This window comes from Drosophila gunungcola (assembly GCF_025200985.1).
Source record: "Drosophila gunungcola strain Sukarami chromosome 3L unlocalized genomic scaffold, Dgunungcola_SK_2 000009F, whole genome shotgun sequence".
Taxonomy (NCBI): domain Eukaryota; kingdom Metazoa; phylum Arthropoda; class Insecta; order Diptera; family Drosophilidae; genus Drosophila; species Drosophila gunungcola.
Window position 1 is genome coordinate 1782660 of NW_026453181.1, and position 21001 is coordinate 1803660.

At 36.4% G+C, this 21001-nt stretch overlaps 2 protein-coding genes across 2 annotated transcripts; one reads left to right on the forward strand and one right to left on the reverse strand.

The window, feature by feature from the left end:
• Positions 1-452: 452 nt before the first annotated feature.
• Positions 453-1134, reverse strand: LOC128259859 (uncharacterized). The gene is made up of 3 exons (XM_052992466.1): positions 993-1134; positions 714-924; positions 453-643 (listed from the first exon to the last, which is right to left on the reverse strand). The coding sequence occupies exons 1-3, from the start codon at positions 1098-1100 to the stop codon at positions 525-527; spliced, it is 438 nt and encodes a 145-aa protein (XP_052848426.1). The 5' UTR covers positions 1101-1134; the 3' UTR covers positions 453-524.
• Positions 1135-16387: 15253 nt separating this feature from the next.
• LOC128259807 (ecdysone 20-monooxygenase) lies at positions 16388-20440 on the forward strand. The gene is given in 7 exon segments (XM_052992393.1): positions 16388-16928; positions 17790-18136; positions 18138-18385; positions 18450-18627; positions 18686-18925; positions 19507-19722; positions 19790-20440. Coding segments are annotated over 7 exon segments (1629 nt in total). The 5' UTR covers positions 16388-16639; the 3' UTR covers positions 19901-20440.
• Positions 20441-21001: the final 561 nt, after the last annotated feature.

Sequence of the window (21001 nt, forward strand, 5' to 3'; positions counted from 1 at the left end):
GAAAAATAAACTCCGTTTTATTTTTAAGAAGACATTTATTTAGCGTCCCATAGTACTTCCCCAACCAAAGTGTCCAAAAATCGCAGCCAATCGGGCGCTTTCCAATCGCCAATCGAGCTTCACAAATAAAAAGCAATGCGCTGCTTGTTTAAAACAAAGAAAATTGCCATTGTAAATAAAATAAAAAAATAAGACAAAAACGGGCAAAGGCGAAATCAAAAGAACGCGCAAATGGAGAGAACAAGGAGGAATTGAACACCAAAGAGCCAAGAATAAAGTTTTTCAAAAGCGATAAAAACGAAATGTCGCATATTTTTATGACAAGCTGAGGGTGAAATGGGGGAGAAAGTGAGGTGAGAAAAAAACGCCCCCGTACATTGGCGCAAATTGAATTTGTAAAACAGCAAACGAAGGAAATGAAACAAATAAAAACAACTTGAATAAAATGCGTTTAAAAATTCGTTGCGCATATTTTAAACCTTTACTTGTGTTGCACAAATTGAATTAGTTTCTGGCTCTCTATTCTATTGACACATGACCAGCACGCGGTTTTCATTTAGACCATTCTTTTTGTAAGCCTCGGAAATTCCAGTCAAGGTAGCTTTGCTTGGAGTTTTTACCCTAGTATATGTGTTGATCAGCTCTGGAGTAAAAATATTTGAATATTAATAGTTTGAGCTGGAAATAAAAGTTTAAGGGATATTTTTACTTACCCACGTTTGACTTTGAGTCCTTGAAGTAGTTACACTTGTACAGAACCACAAAGTCCATATTATCCGTACCTATAACCGTATACTCCTTCAGACTATTTTGTGGGAAATTAACGTGAAGGCATAAATTAAGTGGCTTGTGTTCCTCCTTTTGTCCCTGTTTGAAAGTGTCCAGGTAAATAGAATGATGTATCAATTTCCCTTTAATTGTGGTCTGCAAGGTTTTCAAGAAAATTATATGTTATATTATGTTTTTGTATTAAGAGATTTTGTTGAACAAACGGGAGGATATTTCTGGACCAGCGTTCGACATGGTCCCGGTTGATAGGCTAAAACTTCTTGAAAGAGTATTGTTGCAAGGGTTCCCAATAACAGAAAACTGCAAGACATTTAAAGTCATCCTTAGCTGATATGTTTTCCGATTGCTTACCTGTACTTTTCCATTTTAAATAATGGAAAGCACACACTAATATCAGTTTTTATCAAATCGCTTGCATAACCGGAACATTGCAATTTCTACGAAACCCGAAATGTTATTAAACGCATGATTAACAATTCGATATGCAAAAAAGATTTTTGATGTATACTTTTACAGAAGCTCTTGGCTAGTCACTCCGTAAACAAACGTGAAGTGATTAAAGTGGCTCAAGTTTTAAACATATTTATTGTTATAACAAATTGTTTTGATTCCTTAAAGTCTTTTTTTTTCACGTGCTTAAATTCGTTAAACCAATCTAATCGCAATTCAGGACAAAAAATTTTTTGTCGAACAATGTTAAAAATAATTGTTATTGAACTTATTATTATTATTTGTTCAAGTTAATTGAATTGAATTGAATTAATGAAGATAATCTATTTAATTCCCTGTAGGTAATTAAATTAAATATAACCTTCGGGCAGGCTCTCCGTTTATTCCTTATCAATAGCCCTCATATATCATTATCAAATTGCTTTCATGGCCACTTTGGCGCTTGTGGTCTAAGAAACTTTGCCAGCCATTTCAAGTTCCTTGACTTGGCATTATATACAGCCATACAGTAGTAGATGCCTCTGCCATGCCCCATAACTCAGTCAGTTTGCCCAGTTCAAGTATGCACACCCAGACACAAATCATAATCCTGATGGCCTCAAATAGAGATAAAGTAATGCGGCTGCTTTTGCTCGCTAAATGGATTTCCCAGAGCATTTGCCAAGTTTATGAAAAATAATCATAGAGACAACGGGCAGAAGGGGGTTGATCTATATCTATATCATGCAGCGTGTGGTTGGCGTATAAAGTGCTTTTAAAAACATCCCAACGAGTTCAAGTCTTGGCCAAAAAGTTTTGGCCCAGCAACGTTTCTGAAGGGCGGGGAGCTCGTTGGTGGCAAAGTGTTTTTCATGAGCAATAATAATAATTTCAGGGCCGAATTTTAATTGCACCCAATGGACTCGTTGAAAAGAAGACGGGTCAGAGACTCCAAGATGAATGGTAGAATGAAGTGAGCAATGAAGCGGGTAAACAAATATGGGTTAGTCGCCCTTATAAAGTATTTATATCTTTAAAATGATTTGGAAAGTCAAAACATGAAGGAAAAGCCATAAACCAAATTTAGAATATAAAACAAAAACTTTAGAAACAGGAATGTTTTTCATTAGAATGTTTTACGTTTTATGGCTTGCTCAGATTCTTAAAAATTCCAAATTTCTTTAAGATTTCAAAACATTTTGCCGCCCAAATACTATTTATCCTGGAAAACACTTTCATCAATCATCCAGTGAGCACATTGGGATTTCCACAGCTTTTCCTTATGTCTACCAACGCAAATCCATTAAAATACAACGAAATTAATTATTATGTCGGTTTCTGGCTGTTTGCGTGCGTCAGGTGGGTGGCATGGGTTAAAGGGTTCAGCTCGTTTTTATGGCCACGTCTATTGCCTTGTCGCGTTTATTTTGGCGGCGCCAACTTTCATGCTCAATTAAAACGTTTGTTTAATGAAAACAAATGCGCTTAATTAATAAACACGCATTTCGTGGTTTTTGGGCTGGGGCTGGGGCTGGATGACAGGGGGGTGTAATGCGGATTGTGTAAAGGGGTATTTCCAGGTCCCGCTCCCCCAATTCTTTTATATCCCTCTGAATGTTTTCGGTAATGCAGAAAAGTCGAAAACTGTCGCAGCTGTTTATGTCGCGGTTGTTTGCCATAATGGTTGTTGCTTTTGGTTCTGGTTGGTATTGTTTAATTACATTTTGTTTTCATTTTATTATTGCTGTTTTCGTTGGTGAGATTTAAAAAAAATTAAGTGCCAGTAACAGCAGCAGATTTTAACCCATTCGTTACATTGGACTTCACGGTACAAGATCGAAAGAGCTCTAAAAAAATTAAATGCATACCTTGTGGCTGCCTTGAAAATACAGTTTAGTATGAAAAACAAACGCAATGCCCAAATAGCGGCGCTATACATATTAAAAGTTTTATTCCTTACGTATTTTAATATTATTAAGATTTTAATTTGATACAGGACCGTTTTCACTATTAGTTTTATTCATATTTTAATTTGATTATTATAATGTTCTTCAATTCAACTATACTAATAAGTTTTTAAGTAAAAAATATTAAAATCATATTTTATTACAATTTTTAGCAAAAACAAAATATAATATGTGACAATTATAAAAACCGATAAGTTTTATTTATATTTATTTTCTTAAGCTAAAACTCATATTGAAACAGAGGCTTCTGTAGATTATTGACGATTTTCTTCCCACAGGTACCAACCAAATTAAATGTTATCTAAATTATTTAATCCTTGAAATAGTTTATAAAAGTTATAAAAAAAAACAATACAAACATTTTAAATCAAGGAATATATTTTTTTGTATGTCGATTCTTAGTACAATTATTTAACACATTTAAAAAAGGATTTAGTATTATAAATAAGCTAACTGCTCGGTATTACTCTTTATTACTCTCCCTGAACTAGATTACCCACCCTCTTTCTGTTTGCACCACTTAGTCTGTATATAAATTATTATTATCTTATAAATTAACCCCTTTATATTTCTAGGGCCTACGATTGCACATTTTTATTTGATCCATAATGCGTTTCCGGAGCTCCCTATCTCTCCCATATTGTGGACTAGACGAGACCTAGGCTTTGACTTTGGCTTTGATTAAGACTGCAATTGCACTGCATGGAGTCGCATGGGTAGTGCATTGCAACTCATATTTTTTACCCACTCTGCAGTGACATATTTTACGATTATCGCTCAACTTTCCCAGACTTTCTCATAGGTCATCAGAAACGGTTGAAAAATATTTGGTGAATGTCTAGGTGGAACTTTCGATAGCTACTCGCGTTACCTGGTCTTTTTAACACCCCAATACCCTCGGTCTGCTTGTCTACAATTTCAGTGGCGCTATTTAAATTGTTACTTCTTTTTTATTGTCTTTATTCGCTTTGTTTTCGGGTTATTTATGTGGTTTTGGTTGCCGCTTTTTGCAATTGACGCCTTTTTATGGAAATTTCGTCATAGGCCCGCACACGTGTCTTTCGGGTGATAACTTTTGCGGGCCAACAATGCGTATGCTTAATAGCTTGTGACTTATTTAGGTCTTATGACAAATATACATTTCATAAAAAAATATATACAATTTTAGTGTTTCATCTGGAGTTGTAACAAATTATTATTTTTAAAAGGAAAAACCATTAAAACTCAAACATAAATGTGGGATATCCACAACTTGAGCCATTTCCCATATTATTTTAATCACTTTCTAATTATTATTTAAGATGTACTCTTAGTTTGAAAATCTTGTTAGCTCAGCTTACATTCTGCAGCCTTCCTATTATTTAATATATATAGCATAAATTATTTTAACACCTACTAAGGGGTCATGTAAACACAATAATTCATTTCTCAGTATTGACTCTGAAGTTCTTATTTTAGCATTATCATCTCCGAAACCTCCGCCCAGCTCCCGCAGATCTCTTGGCCATTTCCGTTACTCGTTAAACGATAAGCTCGAAGTCCAATTAAAATTCATGAATTTTTGAGACGTATTTAGGTGTTATCAGGCCAATAAATGCAAACAGATCTGCTGGCAAGGTGTCAAATAAAAAAATGTTAAATGCGCAAAAAAAGCTGTGAGTGAATCGAGATTAAACAATACATTACAACAGTCGGCGTTCGGAGATCGGAAGACGGGGGCCCCCAGAGGGACCCCCAGCCGATAAGTAGCCCCTCAGAAGATCCCACACAGTCTCACTCAGACGCAACTGATTAATTATAGTGAGCACTTGTGTAGTACTATACTGCATGATAAAGAGAGAGCATAAAGGAAAATTATAATAATAAAGGGCAGATCGTCTTCGCTGCCACAGCTGCTGGGTCAAGTTCAAGGACAAGCTATCAACAATAATAAGTGAATGGCGAAGAGGAAGCAGAGATGAGGGTAGGGGAAATGGTATCATGCGAACACAGAGAAAAAATTTACCAAGAAATTCGATTTTCGCAACTTTGATTAACTATTCCTTTTTACTTAATTATTACTAGAAAAGATCATTTTAACAATATTGTTATATTTTTATTTATCTGATATTGTTAAGAATTTCCGATCTTGGATAATTTTGGTAGTGTAAAATAAATTAAATCCTTCAATATGAAATTGTTTTTTGTTATGGCTAGTTTCTTTAAAAGGTCTTATTTTTGTTTTATTAAGTCAAATTACTTTGGACTATTAGCACTGAACATACAACAATTTTTGTTTAGTTAGAATCTGACTTATTAACTTTTCAGCCTCCGTAAAGCTAAAGCTAAATCGGCTTGCTTCTTTTTCATGTTCTATATGGATTGATTATGCTTCAATCCGATTGATTTCACTTTTATTCTGACCACCTCTTTCCAGTTCTTTCTCTCTCCCGGTATCTTTGGGCAGACCGCGCCCTTTGTAGATCATTGGGTCACTATGTGTGCAGATGCGTCCCTCAGCATCACTTTACCGCTTGCAACTGGAACACAGTGAAAACATTGCGAAAAAAAAGAGAATACTGACCATAAGAGCCCCTGAAGGCTGTCTTCTTCTGTTGTCCCCAAACCCCGACCTCCGATTGCCCATCCTCCCGATTCTCCGGCCACTTGTGAAGAAAGGAGGCAGAAATGAATTTGCAGCTCGTGGGTAATCAAGTGAGGCACTCGCACACACTTGCAACCTGTAACGATGCCACTCAGACAGCGTGGAGCTTCCATTGTGAATGGTTTTGTTTTTGTTCGATGTTTCTGTTACCCTGCCACGGGAATTGGCCATACCACTGGTTCTAAATACCTTAAAATATTTTAAGAAATTAGCATTAACTAATGCTTTCCATGAACTCTGAATACTACAAGAATCTTTGGTGTCTGGAATACGCGATCTGAATTTATACATTCTGTTTTATCTAAGAAGATAATTGATTTTTATAGATAAGATATATCTCTCTGTCGGTAACCTTTTTTGCAGCTAAACAGTGGTTTTGATATCCAAAACAAGGTATTGACGCATACTTTATATCCTTAAATTATTTGAAGCAGATGTGCAAATGCTATATTTTTCCTTACTAATTTGAAGAGACTATATAAAACTTTTAACCAAAAAAATAAATTTTTGTTAAGTATAGCCCAGTTATGTTGAAATAGTTGAGCGCAGGCTAAAATTATTGTACACAGGTAAGAAATCCCTTTTGAATTTGGTATACAAATACGTAAAAAAAAGTAATGAAGTGAAAACAACAAGTCAGTGACGGTCGGTTTTCGATCTACTGCAAATCATTTAAAGATACCGACTTACTAATTTGTTCTACAAATATGTATTTGGTAAAATTAAATACCTCAGGATCAGGCTTATAGCCATTTCATGTATACTTGTAGAGCATTTGAAGATACCCACTTACTATAAGCTTAGCCGATTTGAGTCTCTTTTCTGCCGTAACCCCCACTTTGGAGTGTTCTTACTTGTTATCAATTGTTGTTGCTGCCGCTCGGCCGCCCCCTTCCTTCGCCCGCCCGCCGTGTTGTTGTTATTGCATTTAAGTGCAGCTTGTTAATGCTCATTAAATGTTAAGGGAGCTGTGAGCTGTGAGCTGGCTCTGAGCTCGAGAGCTGAGCTCAGCTCCCAGATCGACGGCAAAAGCAATTGTCTCGGCCCGAGCCCTGCCTCAAACTGTGGCAGAGTCCGATCCCCGGAGCTGTGGGCTTTAGTTCCATAAAATGAAGCGAGCCAGAAAGTCGTGGCGGGCGCGTTGAAAGGAAAACAACTTAGCCTCGGCACAACAAAATCAAAATAACCCCAAAACGATCGATGACAGTGAATAAAGTTCAAGCAATAAAAAAACAAAACAACGAAAACCCAAAACAAGAGAGGGAAAACTTAATCGTAAATTGAAAATTTAAAAGAACATCATGAATATATTCGTGTGGTTCCTCTTTTACACAGAGAAATATGTGTTTTAACACCATTTGTCTTTAAATGCATAAAATATCCAGAAATTTCATTTTTTCAAAAGATAAATATAGATTTTTAATAAGATTCAACTTCTAAAAACAGAAATAAAAACAGAAATAATACCAAATTAAAAATATATTACGCAAACTGATTTGATAATATCCTTATAATTCAATATAGTAAAAAGTACACCTCGAAAATTCGCATAAAGAGAAAGACTAATATTCATTGAGTTATAATTTTATGGCCAACCTTGACCTTAAGCTTAGCAATCAAATACTCTATTATCAAAAAATGATTTAAGTAAGATATTATATTACATTTTTTCTTTTTTATTGTTTTAAATTACACACAGGACAAAAATGTTTTTTATGTTTAGGATTAGGATTTTAAATGCCCGGAGTATTGCTACAATCCAATTGAATTTAATATATATTATAACACTGTTCTCAGTGTAGTACTTCATCATCGTGATCTGTTGTTCATTATCGTAATCATCAACATTGTTGTCGTCGCGTGAAAAACCTGTTCGCTTGGGAAAAGGCTCTCGTGTATTTCTTGTTGTTGCCCGTGTGGCTGTGTGAAGCTAATTGAAAAGAAGGTATTAACAACGCTGCCTTTTGTTTTTTTACCTTTGATTGACTGACCGACCAACACGAAGGAGTTGTAACAGGGTTGTGGGGAAAGGGGCGGTGGGGCGGGTTGTCTGGTATGGCATAATTGTGGGATCAGCCAGCGGCAGAACATCACGAGCAGCAGCCACTGCACAGTTAATTAGTAATGCAAAGCCAATGCCTATTCAGTCACTCATTCAGGCAGTCATTCAGTCATTCAGTCGGCCAGTCAGGCAATTGCTTAGAAATTCAATTTGTATTTCCACTGATCGGCAGGATAAGAATTCATCCGTCTGCGTGGAGAGCGTGTGAATCCCCCGACCAGATGAAGAACGGAGGCGGAGCTACAAGGGAATCGTATCTAATGTGACAGCTGAGGGGAAACAGATACGGATCTACAATATAACAAGAGTCGGGAGTACTTACTTTATATGGGAGGATGCTATAGGCCTCAGAAGTAGGGAAGGGGATTGATTGGACAGATTGTTATTAAACGGTTTTCTTGTATATCGTTTTAGGGTAATTAAATCTCTGAAAAATTTGTTCTCTTTAGTAGATATAGAAATAGAAACACTACAAAATATTGAAAAATATGGGCTTAATTTTTAAAATACCTCTAATTACACTGGCTTACAAAGTTAAATCAAACTTCGATTTTTCGGTAAAGATGGACTCCTTGATTTAAAAATTTTTGTATGGTACCATTTTTTTTAATTGTAAATAACGCTTTTCACCTGTTTTCATACCAATTTAATAAATTATAAAATTTAGTTATAATTATAAACAACTTGTTCAACAATCAAAAAATGTATGATTATTATCTGCTAAAACTCTTAATTAACCACGAAATCACTTCGTCTTTTTAATGTTAATATATTTATCAAATATATGTAAGTTAGAAAATTATCTTATATTATATTTATATTTGTGATTGAGACTGTCCTATTCCCTTGGCTTCCTGAAATCTTCTTGTGTCTTGTGTCTATATCCCTAAATGCACACAAACATGCACACATGCGCGTTGTTTGGCTTTAAAACAACCACAACTCTAATTCGCGTTAATTTAAAACTCAATCAAGGCAATTAGCGCGCACACTGGAGCGACACTCACGATCACTTCGGTTTCCGCCCCTCTGGTTCCTTGCCCCTCCTGGACCTATCCACCTCTAAACCCCTGCCCACACAGTGCATTTTCAAGAAACGGATTGAAATGGAGGGAATTGGGACTACATGATATCCTAGATAGATACCACTATCTGGACAAGTCATCGCATCAATCTCTGGTTCATTTACAACTTTTTGAGTTTTATATCTTTAGATAATGACTATTATTATTTATGAATTTAATTATTAGAGGTTTTAAAAAATACTAATAATATTAACTATTTAAAATTCGCTTTCCATTCAATAGTATTAAAAAAAAAAAAAGTAACCAATCAATTTTTCACTGACACGTTTTTCCCTTTGACTTATTATTAGGTGGTGTACAATTTTAAATAGAATACTCTATTATTTTGTAAAAGTTCCTTTTCTCTGATTTATTTGTTTCATTTTTGGCGTATAGAACTAACACGGAACCTTTGATTTTTACTTTCAGTCTAAGTAGTTTATTATTAGATTCGGTAAATGATAAGGCGAAATTAATTTCATGGTAAAGTTCTAGTTTTTCCTTTGTAAACGTTACTTTAACCTACCTACCGAATAATAAATAATATTTTAAATGATATATGAGCTAATATACCGGTACGCTGCACAAATACCCTCCATTAAAAAATCACAGCCAGTGGCAACATTGTAGTCGCGGTTCGGTTCGGACATCCAGACAGTCGGTCGCACAGCTGATTTCGGTTCTCGAGAGGCCGAACCTGTTATATTGGACTGTGTTATGGAATATGGAATACACTTGTGTATATGGACTGCAACCTACCTCACGGATCGTACACACACACACAAACACTCCCGCTCTCACGCACACACTTAAGTAGCCCACTACTCACGCATTGCGCCCAGCTGCTCGTGTTGTTGTTGCTGCTGCTGCTGTAATGTGTTGCATAAATTTGCTACAAGTAAACATTTCAATAAGCCTTGAGGCATTGTTTCTTGGCAAACTTTCATTGAGATTCTATATGCGAAAAAAAGAATACGAGCACACATGGGTTCTTATCAGCAGCATGGGGAATTCGATGATGGGGAGGGAGGAGCAGGGCAGGAGGGGAGGGGGTACACAGAGAGCGAGAGTGATCGGCGCTATCAATACAGTCCCAATTCTTTAACTTGAATTTGCGAATTTTCTTAAATTTAATATTGAAAATAGGATAGTCAAATATCTCCTTACGTTCTGCTATAGAATGAAGGACCATGTTTTAAAAGCTATTAACCAACTAGTTTAAAACAAATTAAATTTACATAAAAGAGTTCAAAATAGCATATTGACATTTCAAAAACCTTAAGCTCTATAATTTATAAATTAAAAAAAAAATAAAAATTATTATTTCAGACTCATCGAATAAAAATTATTTTTTAAAACTTAAATTATTTAATATTTTACTTTAACCAGATTCAAGATTGTATTAAAACCAATCAACAAAAGTTCAATCAAGTCTTCCGACTTTAATGTTCTTATGCTTATTTTTGTGAAAATTGTTGCATACCTTTTGGCTACAGACCATGGTGTTTGGGAATAGGAATTTAAACAACTAATCGGAAATCGCTTATATAAATTATAGTTATATTTAAATGCTTCTTTGCATATGCTAGAACAGTAAGAGCCTCGGTAGATCGATTTTTATAGGCGACAGATGGTGGTTCGAGTTATGGATGATCGACTGTGAACCTCTCACACGATGGAAACCTCGGGGAACCCGAAGAGAGGCGGCAGCAGGCACGAAGAACATTACTCACTGAAAACGGATTCGAACAGCTGGTCGAGATCGGGCTGAGATCGACCGATCGATCGATCGAATCGCATCGCTGGATCGATCGGTGAAGCACTTGTTGCGTGGTTGGTGGTTCTCCATTAAATCGCCTCCCATCGTGAGTGCCGATCGTCATGTGAGAGTGTGTGCGTGTGTGCGTGGAGTGCCGAGTGATCGTGTGATCGTGTGCTGGTGTGCTGGTGTGCTGGTATGTGTGTGTGTGTGCGTTGGGCTCGGCTCAGCATTTCCCCCATTCAAAAAAACGGAGCGATTCAGTCTTTGACTAAGCGTCGCAGTTGTCGCAACCAAGAGACGCCACCAGGGATCGCGGAGGAGATCGTAGGTCTGGGATTCGGTTGCGGGCGCAGTCAATCCGGAATAGTGTGTCGACGGCTTAAGTCCATTATTGTGTTTACCATATCTACATTGCTAGAACATTAAACGGATCATAATCGACCAACGAAAACAACAGAGTCCAAGAGTGCAATGTCTGTCTGTGATTAGAAGTTTCTATTGTTGTCCTCACACCAGAAACGACGATTAAAGCTTTCAATAATAACAACAATAAATGTGCAATGTAAAAGGCAAAAGTGATGCAACATCAAAATAATTTTAAAATATTTGCAAAGTGATAATCAAAGCATTATGTATGCAATGCTTTTTAAAATGCCTTCAAGTCGGACCTAGCCTGCAGGGGATCTAAACTTATAAGACTGAAAAGGGAAACACATTTAAGTGGTAAGTAATGAAAATGGGTCGTAAAGACGTGTTTTAGGTTCTCCGAAGATTGGGTTTCTTCATGAATTTGTATTATTGTTTGAATCAGTTTGAATGTTTGATTAGTACTGATTGATATACAAAATAAATATTTGATTTAAAAAAAAAAAGTATGTTACCATAAATAAAAATAAAATGGAAACAATCTGATTAAGAAAATCATGGTCATGCAAAGTTACTGTTTATTTAAAAAAAAATGATTAAAGTTGGTTAAAATACATCCCCAGAAAATATTGTCCATGAAAAAAAGGATTTTTTTCGCCAATTCCGTTCTAAATTCTTTTATTTGTACCGGTCCCCATAGAACTTTTCAAACTCATTTTATTTCTCCTCACATTTACATTTCCAAAGAATGTTAATTGAATATATTAAATATTTATACAACCGCAGCTCAGTTAATCATAAAATGCAATACGATGAAAATAAAAACGAATTGAACTTCAAAAGGTATATAAATGAGTGTGCGTGTATATAATGTATCTTGGAAAATAAATCGTGTTATACTTCGGCAAACAAACGCATTAAATTGCAATTAGCCTCTCAGCCCACCACTTCTCTTCTCACGGCGTGTTGAAGTAACTTTTTGTTTATTTATTAATTTTTTCTCCATTATTATTTCATATTTATCAGCCAGCACGAGCGTTTTCAAGTGTAACGCAATAAAAAAATCATTTTTTGACGATTTTCTTTTGTTATCAATTATGTGAGAGAGCTTCAAGTTCATTATCATCATTAAAAAAAAGCGTCATCATCTGGTGGAGATTCGCAGCAGTCGTTTGTTGTTGCTTCATCTGGTTTGGCAAATATCGGAATGTAAATTTATTAAATACCTGGCTAAGTGAATGCCACTCGATTACGTTTCAAATATTTTTACACTCTTTGTACAACTTGATTTTTTTGGTGTTTGGCACAAATGTAACGTGCAATGGCCGAAAGTCTATATTTATTTCGGGTCGTTGTCGATGATGATAAATTTGCTTTTGGGTTGGGCTTTTGCGGGCAGTGGTTCAACGTTTGTTGTTTTACCTTATATGTGAAAATCCTACTTAATCCTCGTAGATTAAAACAAAATAATAGTGTATTCAATATTTTTCTTAAAACAGAGTTCTTTAAATGTTTGCTTTAACAAAAAATGTTGAGCAATTAAAGTGTAAGAATATTACTATTTTATCAGAAAAATTATTAAGCTTACAATATGGTTTAACTGGAACATATAGATTACAAACAAAATTTACAAATTCAAAAATGCTGTTCAAACAATTTGGATGGCTCAGATTCACTGTACTAGGTCGTATTATCCAAGTATTATAAAAATAAATTTATTCTTACATAAAACTCCACGCGAATTTCACGCAATTTTATGGCATTCCGCGACATGTTCTGCGATCATGTTTCACCTTCCTTTTTCGATTGGATTTCGATCGATTTTGACAAAGTTTGCTGAGGCATCAGGAATGAATGTCTTGTGTTAAGCTCTGCATTTGGCGTCAGACTGTCCACTGGCACCCGAAGGCAGGATAGAAGAAGAAATTTGAGTTAACACAATAATTAAACGTAAGTGCGACTGGGCCTGCACACGTTGCCAAAATCGACGACAGGCCACAAAATGTGACACAAAAAAAGTAAAAAAAAAATGTACCAATTTTTTCCTGCTGATTTTTTGCAAAATAAACAAGTTTATGTTTTTGTCACAATCTACATACGGCTATATATGCCGATCGATTCTTAATTCGTTATTTATTCGTGGCTTTTTTTATTGGCACATTTTTCACATTTATGCAAATCGTTCCATATCAAGAATCCGCCGAAAAATTGCCCAAAACTTGTCCCGCTGCGCAGTTACAGAAGGCCCGAGCTCAGCTCAAACGGTTGGCGATCCGCAGAGCCAGACATCAGCAGATTATGTCACTTGTGCCACTCACATTTGTACGCCCATATAGATATAAATACACATATATATACTTATATATATAGTGCACACGCCAAGACATCGGCCGGGCTTCATGGTCACGGCCACCATCGACAAACGGGAAACTTAGCTTAACAATTTCTTTCCTCGGTCAGCTGTTTCCTACCTCCTTCGCTTGCCAAAAATAAAGAGATAAAAAAAGAGCCCGCCGAGAGAGATATACACTGAAAAAGATTATATGTAAAATAAAATAGGGAATATAAAAATGTATATTGGTAATTAATATTATTTATTGGAACTCACTTAAAATTTGAGAGAATAAAATTCATGTTGATCAAAAGTTTTTTAAAAAAACAGCGTCAAAATCCCTTTTTTCTAATACCTTGTTATGTGACGAAAAAATATTTTATTTTCGTGCCGAATTTTGTGACGATCAATGGTATGATATGAAATGATATGATTTTTCGATACAAATGTAGTTATTTGGCAGATTTTTTATTCTGCGGCTATATACAGTATTTGTCTTCCCCACACCTTTGGTGCGATGCTTCACTACGTGGACTACCTTTCACAGTTAAAAATTTGCAAAAAATTAAAAATTTAACTGTTTAAAAAAGATTTGTCAGTAATTTGCAAAAAATTTATTAAACAGTCCAGAGGGGTCATTTGATCTTAATACTTAAATTTCACATCTAATGCTGGCCTTTGATTTGTGAAGCATCCGCTTACTCTCTACAACCACAAAACCTTAATGATTATACAATTTTGATGTGAAACATATTTAAGTGATCTTTAAATGTGCATTATTTTCCGTGTATCCATTATATCGACTTGGCTTTAGTCAAGTTCAACGTACGGACAACGACGAGCCAACGCCAAACGACAAAGTAAGCCTCGCAAATAGAAATAGAGAAATTTTCTCATTAGATTTTTGCCGTTTTGCCCACTCTTGTTGTTGTTGATTCTGCAAAAAGCCTGGTCCAAGCCACGACCAAACTTGCTTTCCGTCCCAGAAGCCGCAGAAAATGTTAGAAAGGAATTAGAAGCTGGCTCGGCTAAACAAAAGTGAAAGAACTGGTCATAGATTCAAAATCAGATATCTAAAACCGAAATCCAAGAATCATACATAAGTTTTAGGTAAATGTATAATACACGCTTAAAGGGAGTTCAGTTTTGACCATAAAAATAGATAAAAGTAGACAAATAAAAATACTAAGGACCGTCATGCGCGTCAGTTTAAATTCCGAAAAAGCAGCGTCATTCCCGAACCTATAAACTTGAATTTCTTTTATGTCATTTTCGTTGGGGTAAACAAAAAGCATTAATGACTGCAGAACAAAATAGTCAATAAGAAATAGGTGGAAAAAAATCGAAATTTTTATTTGCGTCTTAACCCAATTAGGTAAGCTGAAGAAATGACGGCCAGAAATTGTGAAATTCCAAGATCAAAACAGAGCGGGGAAGTAAACAAAAATACGAAAAAGAACTTTCCCATCGTTTCTCGTTTTACATAATAATCGCTTATATAATATGCTTTCTACCCACCGCTGGGTGCTTTCTTCTCCTTCTCTTTGGCCTGGAGCTGGGAGCTGGTTTCCAAGCCGGTTTTGGCCAGCTGCTACTGCTACTGCCACCTCTTGCCTTCTTCTAACGCAACTCTAACGATGAGAACGGCGTAGAGTTGTGAGTCGCGAGTGGATCCCATCTGCATATTAATCAGAGAGTGAGCCGGAGAATGGGGCCGGAGCAGAGGAGAATTCGCAAGAACTCTTATTAAAAAGCGAGTTTGTGTTTTTGTTGTTCTAAGCACGTTGGAAAAGTGAGAAGCGCATAGAACGGCGCACGCGTCGCGCTGAGAAGCGATCTCATGATGAGATGAGGAAGTGATTAAGCCCCAAGAAGGAAGTGCTCGCCTCAGATGTCTGTGATTTGTATTTCCAGTTTATTTTCTTCTTTCTGTTCTCTATTTTTGCACAGGCCTATCGGCCCGCGAATTTGCATTAATGGATGGATTTGCCACACCTACCTAGCCGAATCTCACGCACATCGCCATGCCAGTGGCGTCACGTAGATAAAGACATTACTTACCTGGGCCCGAAGAATTCTTATCTGGCCCATACTGATTCTTTTGCAAATACCATTTTTCGGTAGCCCAAAGTCATCGTGAGGTTTTCTATTCGTATTCCGGATCTATTTGCCAAGCGATCGTGTGGCTGTGCTGTTGTGTGGTTAGGGCAAATATTAGAATCGATCATCTATCGGTGGTTTCTTCATTCTTTCTTTTTTATTTGACTGGGCTATTCATTAATCACTCGAGCAGGTAACCCCTGAGATTTAAATCGATTTTCTACTTATTTATTTAGTTTTTTTTATATCCGGTTGGCAATAGGAAAAAAAAGAAAAAGGTTTCTCTAATAAGAAAAGGCGACAAATTCCAGTTAAATGTTTGTTGCTATTGTCTACAGAAAGAAACCCAATAAGAAAGTATACTATTTTATTTTTCTTTTATCCCGCTTCGTTTGGATTTTCTAGAAGATCTATAAAAAGCTATGTTAAGCACCTAATTCTGATGTGAATAGGCTTAAAATAGTGTGGGTTAGGGTAGGCCAAGATCTTATGTCGATTCGTTACGATGGCGCAACTTTCGATTGCTTAAATCCCGATCTTAAAAACTATGTTTAAGGATCTTGTATGAGAGAGACAATTTTTTGAAGAAAATCAATTAAGTTGTTTATTAACATTAGAAATTAAAATGAGTTAGCCAATTTTAAATAATATAGTAAAGGGTTTGTACCCCAGTCTTTTGATATCCCCATTGAACATCGCACCTTATAGACTTTTGCAATCTTGCGAAATTCGCAACACAATCATTACACAAATTTTTCGGCTATTAACCTTGAACTTTATCACGCTTGCTCGTTATTATCTTATCTAGCGTGAAAACCCATAAAGCTTGTTGCCTTTTTGCTAGACATTTGCCTTGCAAAATAACCAAAAACCAGAGAACTAAGAACCAAGAGCATTGTGTTATCGACTGTTGGCAATAATAATGCAAAATCGATGATCAACCCGTGTCTGGGGTGGCAAAAAAGCTATATAAAGGCAAATACAAATTAGTCGACCGGTTGGCATCGAGTCGAAACGAAAGGCCACAACTCAATTATAGGCCTAAAGCCGCTTAGGAGAATTAGCATAAGTGCTTCTGAAGTGGATTAAGTCAGTAAGACACAGAATTCCAATTGCAGCGCCTCATGGTAATGGCCGTGATTTTGTTGCTGGCCCTGGCACTTGTTCTCGGCTGCTACTGCGCTCTCCACCGGCAAAAGTTGGCCGAGATCTATCTGCGGCCGCTCCTGAAGAACACGCCGCTGGAGGACTGCTACCATGCCGCCCCGATCGAGCCGGAGGCGCCCAGGAGGCGGAGGCGTGGCATCTGGGACATCCCAGGGCCGCAGAGGGTCCCCTTCCTGGGCACCAAGTGGATATTCCTGCTCTTCTTCCGCCGCTACAAGATGACCAAGCTGCACGAGGTATATGCGGGTAAGACATTATCTAGAAATAGTTATCTAAGACTAAAGGATCTTACAATCAAGGGTTATGAATTTGATTTGCTTTAAATACTAATGGTTTTGTAAACTTAATTCAATTTTATAGATACAAATTTAAAACAACATTAAATAGTTTTAAAAATACTACTTGTTCTTTAAGGAATTTCAAGAACAATAAATTTCCTTACATTTAAAAAGTTTGTAAAAGTGTTTCCTATAAAAAAAAATTATTTATAGATAAAAATTTAAAACAACGTTAAAAAGTTTTAAAAATACTAATTGTTCTTTTAAGGTACTGTGTACTGTGTTTTTCCTACCATCAAGCTGTTTTGATGAGCAATATATTGCTTCATAAATAATAAGACTGTTTTACAAAATGTTACCTTTATTTTTTGTACATGTTCAATAGCATTCGGTGTGTAAATTCCGAATCTGAAATTGACCTTAAAGTTAAATAAATTAAAATGTGAATCAATTTTTAGCCTCAATAAAAATATGGATTCGAGTTTTGACAAATTTTTCTCAACAAATTAAGAAATATTTGAACAGAGCTAGGAAGTTTTTAAAAAAATTGAAACAAAGTAAAATTACATTTCTTATAACAACCACGCTATAAAAAATACCAAATGTTGGAAAATTATATTTAATAATATAATAATAATAATAATATATTTATTAAACAACTTTTAAAACTCAAATTCATTTGCCTGTGATTGAGGTTCAAAAATTACAGCAATACTATTTTTGTTTAATTTTGAGGAGCGTTTTTGCAATATGCTGAAATGTATATATATAAATTTAAAATTTTGTCAGCTTTAAGTCTGACTAACTTGCTCTCTGCTTTAAACTGTAGATCTCAACAGGCAATATGGTGACATAGTGCTGGAGGTCATGCCCTCCAATGTCCCCATTGTCCACCTGTACAACCGCGAGGATCTGGAGAAGGTGCTGAAGTACCCCAGCAAGTACCCATTCCGACCGCCCACCGAGATCATCGTGATGTACCGCCAGTCCCGACCGGATCGCTACGCCAGTGTGGGGATTGTGAACGAGCAGGGTCCGATGTGGCAGCGCCTGCGATCCTCCCTGACCTCCAGCATCACTTCTCCCAGGGTGCTGCAGAACTTCCTGCCCGCCCTGAATGCGGTTTGTGATGACTTCATCGAACTTCTGCGATCTAGACGGGATCCCGGAACCCTAGGTGGTCCCGAATTTCGAGGAGCTGGCCAACCTGATGGGCCTGGAGGCCGTGTGCACCTTGATGCTGGGCAGGAGAATGGGTTTCCTGGCTGTCGACACCCAACAGCCACAGAAAATCAGCCAGCTGGCGGCCGCTGTCAAACAGCTCTTCATCTCCCAAAGGGACTCGTACTACGGCCTGGGTCTGTGGAAATACTTCCCCACCAAAACCTACAGGGACTTCGCCCGGGCCGAGGACTTGATCTATGAGTAGGTACACACCTATCTTGGTCGCCCATTCTATTCCCATCTAACTCAATTCGCCCCCAACCAGTGTGATCTCCGAGATCATCGATCACGAGCTGGAGGAGCTCAAGAAGTCGGCTGAATGCGAGGACGACGAGGCTGCTGGGCTGCGAAGTATTTTTCTTAATATTCTGGAGCTCAAGGATCTGGATATTAGAGACAAGAAGTCGGCCATTATCGACTTTATAGCTGCGGGCATCGAAACGGTGGGGGCTTCGCCTGCATTTCACATTGATTTTCCCTCAAATAATTTTGATTTTTTAGTTAGCCAACACCTTGCTGTTCGTACTGAGTTCCGTTACTGGGGATGCTGGGGCCATGCCGCGCATCCTGAGTGAGTTCTGCGAGTATCGGGACACCAATATCCTGCAGGATGCTCTAACGAATGCCACATACACGAAGGCCTGCATACAGGAGTCCTACAGACTGAGGCCCACGGCCTTTTGTCTGGCCAGGATACTCGAGGAGGACATGGAGCTTTCGGGTTACTCGCTGAACGCAGGGGTGAGTTAAGCAGCTTAAACATATACAGATCTGAATAAAATGTAATTCCTGGTATACTCTTGAAATGCTGAAATTATAAATAATAATTTAGTTTACCAAAAATTATACTTTCGCTTTTTCGAGACTGATAAAAAAGTTCAATAGTAAAAATAAATATCTTAAATATTAAACCATAACATATTAAATCATAACATTAAATACATATGCATATACGTGCATATTAAATTGCATGGTTCAATATTAAAATATTTTAAGTAATGTTGAATATATTATATTTAAAATAGTTCCTACTTGATTTAAGTACAATTTATTTAAATTACATTTTCAGAAATTAAAATCAATTCCGAAAATTAATAATCTAAACATTTAAAAAAAAATTTTAAAATCAATGCGAAGTATATTCAACTTGAGCAAATATTTTTTTCAGTTAAGAAGTTTAAATAGTTTTTAATATTTGTATGCTAATGCAAATACTTATTTACTTCTGTGGAATATAAAAACTTTAATATAAAACATAATAATTTATTGATTTTTCTTTATTGTTTATTGTTATTTCTGCTTGATTTATTTCTGATCCTCAGACCGTAGTGCTCTGTCAGAACATGATCGCGTGTCACAAGGACAGCAACTTCCAGAAGGCCAAGCAATTTACTCCGGAACGTTGGATCGATCCCGCCACGGAGAATTTCACGGTGAATGTGGACAGTGCCAGTATTGTGGTGCCCTTTGGAGTGGGTAGAAGATCGTGTCCGGGAAAGCGGTTTGTTGAAATGGAGGTGGTGCTGCTGCTAGCCAAGGTGAGTATGGGCTATATCCTGATATTTGATCAGAAAGTATCACAAAGTAATCCCCTCACTTTACCAGATGGTCCTGGCCTTCGATGTGAGTTTCGTTAAGCCCCTGGAAACGGAGTTCGAGTTCCTGCTGGCTCCGAAAACTCCGCTTAGTCTGAAACTCAGCGATCGGGTCTTCTAATCGTCTGTGAATTGAAAAACGAGCCCCATACACTGCCTACTCTCAGGCGATTTGTATCAAATACAACTAAAATAGCTAAGAACTGAACCATTAAGTGAAATTAATGTAAAACTAATGCTAGGACTCTACACATATCTATATATATCCCTGATCAGCCAGCATCAGCAGCCTAGTCCTGTGAAGAAATAAAAAGTAAAGCAAAACCAAGCAATATAATATTACAAACATATGCTGACTGGATGTAGTATAGATCTAAATGTACATACGAATTTCATGTTTTGTTGTAATTACTTATTTAACGCTCTTTCATCTAGTTATAGTTAGTTTTATCGCTTAAGTAGCAGCAATTGTTTTTTAATGTTCTGTAAACGGAAAGACTGTGTTTAAGTTTGGTTTTCCACTATTTTACCCATTTTTACATATTTTCTGTAAATAGTTTCGCTTATTTACCACCTAAAACGTGTACAGTTTAGTTTTATTCGTATTTATTCAAGTGTTTCTACTGCCTACTTTTTTATTTTTCTCTATATCTGTGAATATTTTGTTAAAAAAATTATATTCAAATGAAATGAATGGAAATTAAACAAAAAAAACTGAAAAGTTTCAAACAATTTGTGATATGTCTGTTATTTTATGGAAGTTTTACAAATAATTAAAATAACTAAATTTTTTCGCAGCAATTATATAGTTTTTAAATTGATTTTTCCCAAACTAAATTTATTTTTTTACTCATATTATATTGTACTTTGAAAAATTACCTTTTGAAATGCTTTTTAATCTGGTTTGTGTCTTAGCTATAAGGGATTTTTCATAAAAGCTCTGAACAGTCGCTTCCCTCAAAACCGAGAATTTTTTAAAAATATTATACATCAGTTATTTATCACAGAAATACCCAATCAAGCATTTAAAGATTAAACAAAGCACGAAATTAGTTGCTTTATTTGCAAGACATGCAGGTGTTAATTTGTAAGCCGCCACAAAATTATTCAATATTTGACCAGCATTCAAAAACATTTGACTTGGCTCTAACACGTTTTAGGCGTATCAAACGCTCTCTTTGAGGTTCTCTTAAGCCCATTGGCCTTCTCTTAGCCTGCTGGT

What these genes read in the sequence shown, in the direction of transcription:
- LOC128259859 (XM_052992466.1), bottom strand. Translation starts at nt 1,100, where the DNA reads ATGTCTTGCAGTTTTCTGTTATTGGGAACCCTTGCAACAATACTCTTT. An exon ending in TGGTCCAGAAATATCCTCCC is followed by an intron (nt 925 to 992) that starts GTTTGTTCAACA and finishes AAAACCTTGCAG; the next exon opens with ACCACAATTAAAGGGAAATT. An exon ending in GGACTCAAAGTCAAACGTGG is followed by an intron (nt 644 to 713) that starts GTAAGTAAAAAT and finishes TTTTTACTCCAG; the next exon opens with AGCTGATCAACACATATACT.